At 40.1% G+C, this 14,291-nt stretch overlaps 1 protein-coding gene across 1 annotated transcript in view; it reads left to right on the forward strand.

The window, feature by feature from the left end:
- The first annotated feature begins 5,062 nt into the window (after positions 1-5,062).
- The window catches only part of HECTD2 (HECT domain E3 ubiquitin protein ligase 2), a 121,625-nt gene continuing 112,396 nt past the window's right edge, over positions 5,063-14,291 (forward strand). Inside the window, exon 1 of the mRNA XM_075216428.1 lies at positions 5,063-5,954. Coding sequence (XP_075072529.1) covers positions 5,808-5,954 — 147 coding nt within the window. The 5' untranslated portion in view covers positions 5,063-5,807. The remainder of the gene's footprint in view (positions 5,955-14,291) is intronic.

Consider the following 14,291-nt stretch of genomic DNA (forward strand, 5'->3'; position numbering starts at 1 on the left):
AAACCACATACATTTAATAAAAATAATAAAACCCCAATAAAGGAAGTAAACACCCTCATTTATACCACATAGTTTTCATCTGTTGTCAGCAGCTTTTAATCCTAAAATGGTTGTAAACCAAGTCCAAACAAAATTTGTATCCAATAGTACTGCTTGAACAAGTCCAAAATAAATTTGTAATTCCCAAAGTCCGGCTTGAAAAGTCCACAAAGAATTTGTATCCAAAAGTCCCTGCTTGAAATGTCCAAAAAGAATTCGTACATCCAAAGTCCCTGCTTGAAATGTCTTCTCTTCTTCTTTGGCTAGGAGGGCCCCCTTGTTGCTTGAAGTCTTCTTCTCTTCAGCCAGGAGGGCCCCAGATTTGTAATATTCACTCTGGAACATGCTTGCTTGAAAAAATAAAAAAAGAGGAGAGCCGCCGCAAACAGGTTCTACAATGTAGAAGCTCCGATACGCAATGAACTTACTTCATTGCGCTAGGTCTATTTATAGTATTAGGGGATTTTCTCACGCTGTTGTGGGAAACCCCCAATACAGAGAGTTAGCCACCAACAATTCCTTGATATAAACTTCAGAATTTTACAAGAATCAGCATGCTAGAGAAGCAAGAAAAATGCGTCCATTGTAGAACTTTATTCCAAAATTTGGGAAGAACAAAGAACTTGCCGGGATGAGGAATCACAGGGAAATCCATAGAGGCAGAGAGGGGGAATTTAGGATCCAGAATAGGATGATTCTCCGACCCTTCAAGATTCTGATTGTGTTCAAACGCTTCAAGAGAGAGTGTCAGCATTCTTGCTCCTGTCCCCCGGTCTTGAGGTAACATGAAGATCAAATCAAGAGAAAAACAGGGACCTGCAGGCTTGGTGAGGTTTCAAACATTGAGCAAATTGGAGATAAAGCAGATTTTTATGATCAGTAATGATGGTTACAGGAAAGTGGGAACGTTCAAGAAGGTATGTCCTTTCAGCAAGAGTGAGTTTAAAGGCTGAAGTTGTTTATATCCAATTGTATAATTTCTGCAGGAAGGAATTTTCTAGAGTAGAACTGCAAGGGTACAAGTTGCCCATAGAAGATCTCTGAGAAAGAGCATCTCCTACACTGACTGAAGCTGTATCAACTTCCAAAATAAAGTTGTAGTAGTACATAGTAGTGTCTTGTTATTGGAGGACAGGAGCTGAAGAGAATACTTCAGAGGTGGCTGCGGTCCAATTGTTAACATGGAGTGGAGTATCCCTGAATAAACTGTCTGTAGTAATTGGCAAACCCAAGAAACTGTTGGATAGCTGTGAGGTCCACGGGTTGTGGCACAAACTTTTTCTGGATACAGTTGTAGACCAGAGCCAGAGACAATATACCCGAAAAAAGGCATTTGAGTAAGTTCAAAGGACTGCTTCTCTTTTTTACAGTAGATTCGATGTTGGCGTAGACAAGACAGGTTTGTGATCCAATTATCCAGCTGATCAGACAATAAATGACTGTTTGGTAAGATTTCACATAAGTGAATACACTCCCATGATCATATTTTATCGTACCAAAGCGCATTGTATTGTTTGATTTGATTTTATAACGTTCCTAAAATCACGATCAATGAAGGAACAATGTTGTGCAAATGAGTATGCACTCACAACCAGCAGTGTAGGCAGATATCTATAGCGTGTGTTTTCAGTATTGGTTATGAGAGATGAAGAGCACAGATTTGAAGGTAAATCATGTAGGTAATGGTAATCTATATGTTTCATTGGGACTTTCAGTCACTGGTAAAATCTTTACAGAAATTGCATCTGCAGTAATTTTCTGTAGTGCGTACCTAGCTTTAGAAAGTGAACCCTGCTGTCAGAAATACTGCCTCCACTCAATCTTGTCTGCCTCACACATCAATGATGACATCATAAAATACATAAATATACAAGCTGCCCAATCAAAAGCTAGAAACTGTGACCTCATCAATCATCATCATCATCACCACCATTTATATAGCGCCACTAATTCCGCAGCGCTGTACAGAGAACTCACTCACATCAGTCCCTGCCCCATTGGGGCTTACAGTCTAAATTCACTAACACACGGGTCAATTTTGTTAGCAGCCAATTAACCTACCAGTATGTTTTTGGCGTTAATGAAAGATATCTTAAAATTAAATAGACACCAGGTACTGAGTCAGCGTCTCCAACTCTAAGCATTTCTCTGCTCCCTTTGCTGTAATTGGCAGTTTCATCAGGAAAATTTCAACATGTTTCTCAGCACTATTTAACGTTGTCACAAATAGTCACATGATCGTGACCAGGCAATCGTAAGACTTTATGATTACTATGGTAATCAAAGATGCTTCTACAGTATTGAAATAAGAGAATCACTACTTTATGTTTAGTCCATCGATCCAAACTGCTAGACTTTGCAAAATCAATATTTGGGACAAATATCATAACCAGAGAGAAAAGTAATGATATGATATAACATTGGACTTTATCCTTAATTGTCCTGTCACTATTACATAATACAATATAGAATATATAATATACTAAAAAAAATTATAATCGTATTGGTAACCCTATACTTTTCTGAGATGTGTGACTAGAATACTAAACAAATAGATCCATCGATAATTATTAATACCATTCAGTTTTAATTATAAATATAGAACAATTGCCGTTACCTTGCTGCTTTTTCAGCTTAATAAATTGCAGAAATTCACATTACCCATATTGATGTATGGGGACTGCGTTAAGAAACGTTGAATGGGTTATGGCAAGAGAGTTATAAACACTTCATAAATTGTGTGATGGCATTTTACGGAGACAACTGTTGTTTTCTCCATTTTAATGTCTGATCGCACTTTAATAAATAGACCCCTAGGTGTAGGATTAATCTACTACTTTTGTAAGAGTTATGTTAGTGATTTGGTTGAATTGAAGTATAAAGAGGTTAACAGTATTGCTGCTCACACTAAGGGGCTTATTTATCGCTACAGCCCTGATTGCAGCCAAATGGCTGATTTTTTTTTATTGTTGCTTACTACAGTGTTAGCAAATCAGTTATCTTTGCAACTTATCAAAGAAAATATAGCAGGGGCAGCTGAGCAATATTCAAGAGCCCTGGCGATACTGGCCCAGAGTGGTAAGGGTTAACATACTGCTTTGCCAGACAAGAGCCTGCCTGAACCGGCTGGATGGCTCGCGCAGTGGAACCGAAAGTCAGATTTAAAAAAAAGTTGAAAAAATTTTATATTTCAAAAATAGTTGTAAAAAATATTTAATAAAAAAACATATTAGTAATAGTTGTATCCTATTATTGCCAATCTTAGATTACAGCTTAATTGCCAGTGCTAACCATTTGTAGTAAAGACTTGGGGGGAAAAAACCCTCGCTATTACTAGCTCCCATTTTTGCTGGCAATAGAGCTTTTTGGTCCTTGATAAAACTTTATATTAATAGCAGCATAAATCTATTTTTACCACTGACTTAGCTGAGTGGAAAAATACATATACATAATAGCATTCTTTTTCAGGTGCTGGTGATTGGTCAAAGGGTGCTGAGTACTGGTTAAATTGTGATGATGAGTTATATTTTGGACAAATCAGTGTTCATTTAGGACCTCATGTAGAGTCGGACGCAAAGTCCGTCTTAGAAGTATAGGAATGGGAGTGTGCCGCAGCTTGGTAGGGTATAACGAGTGGCAAAAAACCCCAGTTGTGTCCCACTCTATGGAGCTGTTCCTGCAGCTAGCTAAAGCTTGAGCCCCCTAATTCCCGCCGCACAGTTTTAGCCGTTTTAACGTGTGTTGCGTCTGCGCCTCACTGCGACTAGGATGTATTTACATGATCACGCCTTCACAATTCCGTGTTCCTCCCATTCTCTTGTAGTGAGTCGTAACCTGTCGCAAGTGTTAATTGCGTCCAAGATGCAGGCGGATTTGGGGCTTTCTGCACATGCGTGGTAGTGTTTTTCTGTTGGATGAGCCTAAAACGGACTTTGATTATGTCTCTAAATGAGGTCCTTACTGTTCAAATATATGCTATGGCGGTGGTTCCTGCAAAAGTGCTGTGGCCTAAAATGTCACCAGAGCATCTTGCACAGCGTTTTCCTTGCAAACAATAGAGAATGACTGAGGGCTCACTGGTGTCACAAGCAAACGTTTCCTAAGAACTACTGAACTGCACTTCATAATGTGCTAAGAGGCTGTACTACCCTTATACAATAATAAACACTATTAGCCTGTAACTTTTTCCATCTATTCTAACAGAACAATATTTATTCACACAGCAGGGATGGACTTTTCCATCAATAATTATGCATCTTAATACCCAAGTATTTTTAAATAACTGTGCAGCGTTTCAATGCTTGGCAATCTCTGCATTATACAACTGTTTATCCTTAGCAATGACTAAAAGAATACATCATTTTGGCAACTAAGCAGATTTTAACAGTGTTACTGTTTTCCTTTCTTGTTGTCCTGTCCTAAAGTTGGAATGGGGATTGTCTTTTTAAAGACTAGTAAATCAAGTTTTTTGTTCATCCAGGGCAGCTGTCTCTCTCAAGTCCTAATATAAAATCAGGACAACTTCCAAGAAAATGATCTCACTTTTGTTCTCTGTGTGTCACAATAAATTCATCTTAAAATGTGGCGCTTCTGTAAAGTGGACCAAGTTATAAAATAATAATAATAATGAGTGGAAATGTTTCCCCCCCCCCCGACTTTGGGCTGCAGTACATCTGAATAACACTTTCCATAGGGAAAAATAAAGCTACACTAATTTCTATTCATGCATGGCTTAAGAGTGGATAAGAAAATACAGTTTCCAGTTCGTGGTAATGAATCTTTCCAAATACTAAAACGACTGGAATACCTGCTCCGAGGGTTTTTTTTTGTTTTGTGCCAGGACAAATATTTTGCTACTATATCCAAAGAAGAAAGATTTGTTGCAAAAAAAATGTTTACAACAAATAAATTGTTTCTCACTCAGCATCATTTTCTATTTACAAAAAAAGCATAGCTATAAATAAAATGTTTAGTCACACAGGATGACTTGACGTCTCCCACTACTGTGGAGAGTAAGTGGTTATATTGCCTTTGGCTGGTCAGGATATGAGCACAGGCTGAAACTATGTCATCTCCCTGTCTGTGCCAATCTGCAACCCCCATTTTTACGAGGAAGAAACTAATGGCAATTAAACACATCCAGCTAGCTTTGCCTCTTAGGGAGAACGTAATTTAGAAGGAAGCCGTGGAAAGGGTGAGTGTTTCTGGCCCTGACCCAGGATGAGCCGGGTGTGTAATCACTTGCTGGCAGCCTCAGCTGTAGGGAGGGATTTTCTACATTGACACCGCAGCCTCCGGTTCACGTTACTCTCTCTCTCTCTCTCCCATTCACCAACGCAGTCTACGCAATCTACGCAAAAGGCGAAGGAACCTAAAGGCGGCTTTCGCTGCGTAAAAGGCGTATCAGGGGTCCCGAAAAAGACATCCCCCTTGTCTCCAAGCCGGTCTCTAGGAACATCTTATAAACAACATGGCGTCTACGGCTATAGGTGCAGCGTAGTTCCTTTCATCGGCACGGGAGGGCAACTGGATGCAACAGCAAGAAAGCAATGTATTTAGCCCGGGGGATCCTGTTCACCTGCTGTTTGTAGCCCTTTATGGCATGCAGTGTGGAGGACTGGCTAGTGGTTCTCCTTGCAGGAGCCACATCTACTTTCCTTTTGGAGGGTAAACACTGGTGTGAGGTCCCTCACCCTCCTCTTTCTCCCCCTGGTCGGGGAGACTTTTGAGCAGATCGAGCCTGTGAGTGCTGCCATCAGCTCGCTCTGATGAGGATGTCTTCTCAGAGCTCACTCTCCGCCGGGTCTGAGCAGCTCTCCACAGACAGCCAGATGGAAGAGGAGTATCTGGGTTCCCAAGAGGAGAAGGAGAGACAGAGAGACAAACTGCCGCCTATCCTGTGTGCAGCCTCAGGGGTAATTATCTGTCTGCATTGCCCTATTCTCAGAGGGTAGAGTTGGGCTTTCACCCCTCATCCAGCTACTCTTCATAATAATGTCGCAAACCCTCTGTGCAGTACCTTTCAGTTTAAGTGATATGGTATTTTTTTGCTAAAGAGTGTAGCACCTTTGTATTACTTTAAATTATACCTGCATAAGTTATTATATTCAACATTGCATTTTAATAGCTAGATCACCGTAGTTATCGCATCATGGACAGCGGGGATAGGGGATACCAGATGCTGCAGGACTTCTAAAATAAAATGTCCTGCGAATCACGTTCGTAGTTTGTCGTGACTGACAGCTCTATTTACATACAGTCAAGAGGCACTAGTAGTGTGTACATTAGTAGTGTGTACATATTGTGTATGTATAAGACAAAATCATGAAAAACACATTCTAGATTAGGTAAATTCAGTAGTCTCTTCACAAACCTTAACTTCGCAATTGCTCCAATTTATCAAGCCCAACACACATTACCTAACAAATTTTATATATGCTGTAACAGTGTTACTTTTTACAATTCACTATTTATGTCAGTTAGTTTGTTATATCTAGCATAACCTAAACAGTTGAATTGAAAATATAATTAGAAAAATAGACTAATGGTAAGTCACAATAACAATTATCTGATCTGAAAAAATATATATTTTTAGTCATATTGCCTGCATATTATTTAATATGTATTAAAAAGTCCAAAAATGATTGATACAAATGTTTATAGCTTCTAAAGCTGCTGGTATTATTCACTTAATTTATGTTGGTTGGATTTTCTGAAACTAACAGATCAATTATTGTAATTTAATATCTGTTGTCTTAGAACAATCACTACTACAGCGCATGCTTGGAATCTTCATTTAATACACTTTACTCTGGTCTGCTTTGCCAGGTTGAAATTTTATTGTGTGTTTGGGATGGTGGTGGGGGTACAAATAAAAGTAGTTGTTACACCTGTGTCCATTTTGGTGTTTAAGGTAATGGAAAAACATTGTTTTTTGTTACTAGAATACTATAAGGTCTAGACATACGTGGCTGGGTTTTGTAACATATATTAGGGTAATGGGTTCAGTTCTGACCAGGCCACTATCAGTGTGGAGTTTGTATGTATAGCCGTGTTTACAAGGGCTTTCTCTGGGTGCTCCAGTTTACTCCCACAGTACAAAAGTACACTGGCTAAAACAATTTTATACTATGTATTTACATTTATTTTATTTTTTTATGTGGGGGGGGGGGGGAGACTCGTGCGGTTCCTATTTATTGATTGTTCACCAAAAACGTAGGTTTCTGGCTGCTGACGAAATGTACCCAAGTTTGTGTGGTAGAGACTATCTGGGTCTATTTATTAATAGGCGAAAGACCCTAGATTTGGCGTAAACAGGCTCCTATTTAACAAAGCCCCTGGGTCATTGAAGACTATGCAAGTACGGCCACTGTTCTCCTCATTGTTATCGACCATCTTTATTACATTTTTTTTTTTTTTAATAATACTGTTTTTTTTTTCTTAATTGAATCTGGAACTGAGAGACCAAGGGTTATATTTACTACTCTGTGGGTTTGAAAAAGTGGAGATGTTGCCTATAGCAACCAATCAGATTCTAGCTGTCATTTTGTAGAATGTGCTAAATTAATTCTATCTAGAATCTGATTGGTTGCTATAGGCACCATCTCCACTTTTTCAAACCTACAGTTTAGTATATATACTCGCACATGCATGTGCAGATTGCCCACAGACTGGCCTGGCGAAATGTACCGCTGTCAGCCAGTATAGCTGGGGAGTAAAGCATCTCTCTGCTGCCCCAGTGATCTTGTAATGGTAAACTGGATGATAGAAAATTGCTGCGATCGTCCAGGGATAATAAATAGAACCCTTCGACTGTATACACCAATGGGGTAGGGACTGATGTCAATGACTAAATATTCTCTGTAAATCAGGGGTGGTCAACAGATGGCCTGTGGTATTTTGTTGTTTGATTTACTATGTGCTGTATTTGGGTCATTTCGGTGGAAATGTTTTCTGTGGACTATAATAATAATAATGTACAAGTGCACTTTGATTCACAAGCAACTTAAATATATATGATTATGTAAAGTCATATTAATGATTATCAGATAGTATGAGATAGAGAACATTTACTTTTTTTGGTTTAGTTGTTGGACATTTTTATTGGTAAATTATATTAAGTCAATAACCTTATTACAATTTGTGAATCAAATGTTCAAGCCACTTCGTTTTCTGGTGCGATTTTTTTTTTTTTTTTTTTCTATTGCTTGTTTCTGTAGTTTTGTATTTGTTGGAAAATACTGGGGTTAAAATAGTTGCCTTCTATAGTCCTCACACATCTTCCAATCCAAAATCCAGATCAGTGAAAAATTTGCGTGATTACACATGGTAAATTGGTCGGTCAGTTTGGTTAAACTGACAGATAATAAAATCACTCCATAAATGGACTGTCACTCCTGAGGATCTATCTGTACCCAGACTGGGTTGTGTTTCTGGAGTAGAACTGGTGATTATGTGCAAATAGGTGGGTGGCTTGATTATGTTTCTTTGAATGGAAGAGAAAGAACTGGTACAGATGGTGGCTACTGTGAGTTTAGGAGCCCAGAGAATGTAAATGGCACTGGAGACTGACAGATATTTAAGAATAGTAGGACGGTGACAAATTTAGCAAAGGAGACCAGGCAGGAACCGGATTGATGGATTAGATTGAAACCAGAATGCAGACTGCACTGCCTGAGCAGGATTTACTGAGAAAACTGCTGGGAATCAGCGTTGTACTGGCAACAGGTTAGGGCTCCAGGAAGTCTTTTTATAGTGACTACTATCCCTTCATTAGAGGCTGTGGTCAGCTGAGCTGAGCAGCACTCTGACTGGCTGAGAGAGATCACATGACTGGATCCAAGATGGCTGCACCCAGGCACTGGTTTTGAAGGGAACTCTGGAGTAGAGACAGACTGGGCAGCATCCTGCAGAGAGATATGAGACCAACAGAGCCTGTGGACCACAGAACCAGTTTAGATCAAACTTGCCAACTCTCCCATAATGTCCGGGAGACTCCCGTATTCCAGGTAGGTCTCCCGAAATCCCGGGAGAGTATGTTATCCTCATGCATCTGCCCACTTCACTTGGAAGTGGGCAGAATTAGAGCCAAAATGCCGTGATTCTAAGAGAATCGCAACATTTGGCCCCGCCCCGCTGTAAAATGACTTGTTTGTGTCATTACGCCGCGGGGACGGGGCCAGAATGGCACGGTTTGCATAGCCCCGCCCCCGAAATGGGTACTTCTCCCAGGCAGCTCCCGGACGCCGTCTTCAGAAAGTCGGCAAGTATGGTTTATATTAGAGATGGGCCGACTCTGTTCCCCGAGATCCGAAACCATCCGAATTTAGCCTATCCGAGTACCGAGCCGAGCAGACTCGGTACTCTCCCGCCCATTCGGAATCGAAATCGAGGCAAAACGTCATCGTGACGTATTCGTATTTCTGAGCTCGGTTCTCGCGAGATTTGAAAAGCATAAGTACCCGCCTCCACAGCAATCCATCGCCATTTGACAGAGGGAGAGAGCGGGGTTAGGTCACAGGCTATATTAGCGCAGGGACAGAGCAATTAGTGTACACATAACTGTTTCTATCCTAATCTCTACAATTATAATATTAATACCATTTGCAATTATTAGATGAGGATACAGGAGGATAGAGAAGTGCTTTTGGGGTGTCTCATATTCCCCAGTGTTTTACACTAAATTTTTCTGGCTGTCAAAAAAAGTAATCTTTGTCAGCAATATCTATCTAATACAATATTTTAATACAATATTTTGCACTACAAGTGATTTGGGGTGTGCAATATTCCCCAGTGTTTTACACTAATTTTTTTTCCGGCTTATTGCTGGAAGGGTATGCTGGGACTTGTAGTTTCACAAAAGCTGGAGTGTCACAGGTTAGCCATACTGGTCTAGAGCTATTATATACATGCTAAAAGATTGTTTTGACTCAATTTCCTTTGTGTGACTGATGCATTCATTGAAGCTTCTGATTCCCATTGAAAAAAATTGTCAGTCCTGTTAAACAGGATACATAAAAGTTTTATGATCATTTAATAACTGAAATCTGCTTACTGAGCATCTTTCCTTTTTGAAACTATCACCAAGGCAACTGGTTTCACTGATTACTAGTTAATAAAATTATATTAATTCCTGAAATCCTACTTAGTGTCTTGTATCACCGTCACAAATATTTATAACAGCAAATAGGTAATCCATTTGTATAGCTGTTTTAATAAGTAATATTTTAAAACTATTCTTGCTTAGTAAAAAATTACAATCTCAGGATGCTACTGTATATGTTGAAAGACTACCTATAGCGACGTATAAAATGCGAATAGCTAAAGTATTGAAATATTTTGGTCACAAATAATGTGCATGACACATATGTAATCTTTGATGTTCTTTATTTATAGTTGGTTCTGTACTTGGCCACAGTGAGTAAATACACCTACTGCGAAATTCCTCTTTCCCAGTGACATACCTACCAACATTTGGGTATCTGGCATTGGGTCAGGGGGCATGGTCACACCAGAGTGGGGGCGTGGTCACATTCCCAGGCACATGCCTAGCACTTTTGATGTGCTAGGCTGCCCCATACTTTCTCCCCTCTAAACACCTGCATTTCCGTGCGAACCAGTATCAAGCATAGCAGCAGCGAATGAGACATATCTTTCAAATTTCCCATCCATGGGACAAAGCCCTCAAATCGGGATTGTACTGCCTACTCTCAACACATGCACATTGTACATAAATACATACCGAAATCCCACAGATTCACAGTGAGCACTACCACACACAGTCAAAATGTGGGGCAAAATTGGCCAAACCTCTGACTCAGCAAAGCATTCCAGAGTGTAGTGTGGTTGAACCTTTTCAGTCAGGCCACACCTCTTTTGGAAGTCTGTTGACTGGTGTACCTGAGGTCTCTCACTGAAAGTAACACACGTGGGCTATTTTGAAGCTAATGTTAGTGTGGTTAGTAGATAATGCTGCAGGCTCATGTTTATGACTGTGACATATGGAGATTATTTTGAGACACAGTCCCCTCACTAGTCACCAGCCATTGGCTAGCGTCGGCCGCCCCACCCACAGGTCCAGTTATTTAGCCTTCCTCCACAGCACTAACTTGCTAAATCACACCCAAGTGCTCCACCTGTAAACTGTGTGTAGAGATAACCCTGTCTGCAGACTTCCAGAGGAACTCTCAGTCTCTCCCTTCACGGACTGTGGCAAACTTCCCTTTTTGCCACAGTATATATAGTGCAGCATCTGAAGAGGTGGATGGGGGGAATACTTTATGGCTTTAATTGATTCAGACATAGGACAACAGGTGAATGGGACTTGAAAGGTTCAAGAATTGTATTATCAGGAGTACCTATAATTTTATATGAAAGATCACATTGAGGGGCGTATTCAATTGTCAGCGTTAACGCTGAAAAACGAGCGCTCAAAAAATATTGCGCGCGAAAATCGTTAATACGGTAGTTTACTCACGAAATTTCAGTTACCGTATTAACGGTAAGATTTTTTGAGCGCTCGTTTGTTAGCGTTAACGCTAACAATTGAATACCCCCCTTGAGTCTTTGATTAATGTGTGATTTTGCTACAATACAGAGCTAACAAAAGAAGTATGGTCAGTTATAAACTGTTTTTTATTGATTTTATGTGTTTTTAAAAGATCATAAACTTATTACAGTAGGATTATCAGCGCTGTTTGGATTTATTTTGTTACAGGATGAGGAATAGAGAGACTCAAAGTGGCTGTGTTGAAATTTTCGAGCCAGTTCTAAAATTCAGAAACATAACTGGAACTTCTCAAATTTTAGATCCTTAAAAAAATTTGAGACAGTTCAATCCTGTTTTACAGTGTTCGATCTGCTTCACGCACAGGCGGCCGGTATACTCATTATTATACTCATGTTAAGACTTGGACATGTTGAAGTTAAGCTTTATGTTTTTTTTGTTTTTTTGTTTTTTTTTATTGTGATCGACAAACCCCAAATGTGAATGTTGAACCCTAACACAGTATGGTCGAACTCTGAACACCGTAGTGTTCGCAGATCGATTTAAAAAGCTGAAAAAACTTTTTTATTAATTAAAAATGTGTTGTTTTTTTTTCATTCATATTTTTCTGTAAGAATTTTTCTCGAGTGTAAATAAGGGGGTACAGAAAAGAAAAATGGAACCAAGGGGTAGAGGAGGGGAAGGTGAGGATTAACCAAAAGGTGATACATAATATAAACAAATACTGCAACTTGTGCTTGAGAGAGCAGTTACCATAAGGAATGCATATGATATACAAATGTAAGCCAACAATTTTGTTTCTGAGCAAAAACAGACACTAAATCACACACAAACACAATTGAGGAGATTCGATTGAATGGAGAGCGGGAGGAGAAGAGGAGGCAACGGGATCAGTAGGGGAGAGGCCCTTTCTGTAATATACTCATGCTATTTGGACCATTTAGTGAGAGGGTCTGAGGCAGAGGAAGAGTAAAGCATATCCGTCATCTCCATAGCAAGACTAAATTGAATTTTGGAAATTATTTAGGCTAGTGTGTGTGGGGGGTGGGGGGGGCTATAGCAGCCTGAGTTGCGATCAAGATAAGACCCAACACATGCCTATCCTCTAATGGGACGTAGTCAGAGAATACATGAAGTAACACAAGAGTGGGGTCCAGAACGAGTGTAATCCCTGTATCTTGGAAATCAGACCAAATAACCAAATACTCCCCCCCCCCCCTACCCCCATAACAGTTGAATAACTGGGCAAGTCCAAAAGGTGTGTATGATATATACCACCTGGGTACAGAGACGCCAGCATAATGAGGATTGGGATGGCCAAATCTTGTGAAGCCTGGCGGGAGTGAGATATATTTTGTGGTGCAGTTTAACCTGCATTGCAGTGTGGTTAATGCATTTAGACATATGATGGGAAATAATGTATATATTTTTCCATATTGCGGGAAGAAAGGGTCACTAAGAGGTCAGTCTTCCAATATAGCTGAGAAGGAGGCATACGGGACTGGTCTGGGGTATGTTAAAGGTTGTGCCAAAAAATTATGCCCCCTCGGCTCTGACCCTTCATCAATCTATCAAGGATTTGGACGGGAGGCAAACGCAAAGAATAGGGAATCTTGGGAACATCTGACACCCAGTTTTTAATATGAAATCATATATACTGATGATGAGATGGTACACCAAACCTGTCTTGTAGAAGATGAAAGGGCTGAAGGAGATCATGAGAGAACAAGTCATTGAGTGTAGACATACCAATGGTGGAACCAATTAACATAGTTCAAGTCAGGGGTCAACTTAATCAAAACCCGAAAGGGAAAATTTTCTAGTAGGTAACACGACTTCATTCATGCTCACAGTGAGCTTGTCCCAGATTCTAAGGGAGTCCGAGACAGAGGAAAACTTACAGTAAGACCTGGGCCTCATAACCTTGGCGGTCCATACAAGGTCTGCCAAGGGGTAGACTATGTGAACTGCTGTCTTCAGATCAATCCATGTGGTTTAGATCACAGTTTCGACCTAACATGAGCCACAGTATATATAAAAGTTAGAACACCCCAAAACTAGGATGATTAAGCCATAACTAACAGGATCAGCTAAACACATATAAGAAGAGCAAACATAGTCAATATGTAACACCTAAATATCAAAGCGGAAAACAGTGGAACAGGGGGACTTCATCAGCTCAAGGCCCTTAAGGAAGCATTGATGAAATAGGACAGCTTACAGACACTTTGAGCCGGGGGTGACCCTTGCAACTAAAGGAATGCAAATGTGTAAAATATACTTATCAAAACGGCTACAAAATTAACGTACATGGTGCAGATCTCTGTCCTTTCCAATATGGTACCATTTTGGGGATAAGAGAGGATCGCTGTGAAGAGGCATCCATGTTAAGGGGAATCTGCCATTCTACCAGAAATTTAGTACAGGCTTCTAGAGACAAAATGACATTGATAGAGTCCTCGTGTTGGATCAGTAGCAATTAATGCAATGTGTCCACATGTTCCATAGACCTAGCCTCTCGAAGCATAGTTTCCTTAATGTGATAGAAATGAACCCAGAGAAAGGTGTCCCTGGAGTAATTTCCAGACAGCAACTGAGGGTGGGGCGAATGGTGAATGCAATCGACATGCATTTGTCGTCAGAATTCAGCAATAACTTACAGAATATGGAAAGAGCAAAGTCCAGGAGATCCACGTTAGAAACTGAATCCGGGATCCCTTGGATTTTAATATTGTTTCTCTGTCTT

The sequence above is a fragment of the Mixophyes fleayi genome, chromosome 6 (assembly GCF_038048845.1).
Source record: "Mixophyes fleayi isolate aMixFle1 chromosome 6, aMixFle1.hap1, whole genome shotgun sequence".
NCBI classification, from domain to species: Eukaryota; Metazoa; Chordata; class Amphibia; order Anura; family Limnodynastidae; genus Mixophyes; species Mixophyes fleayi.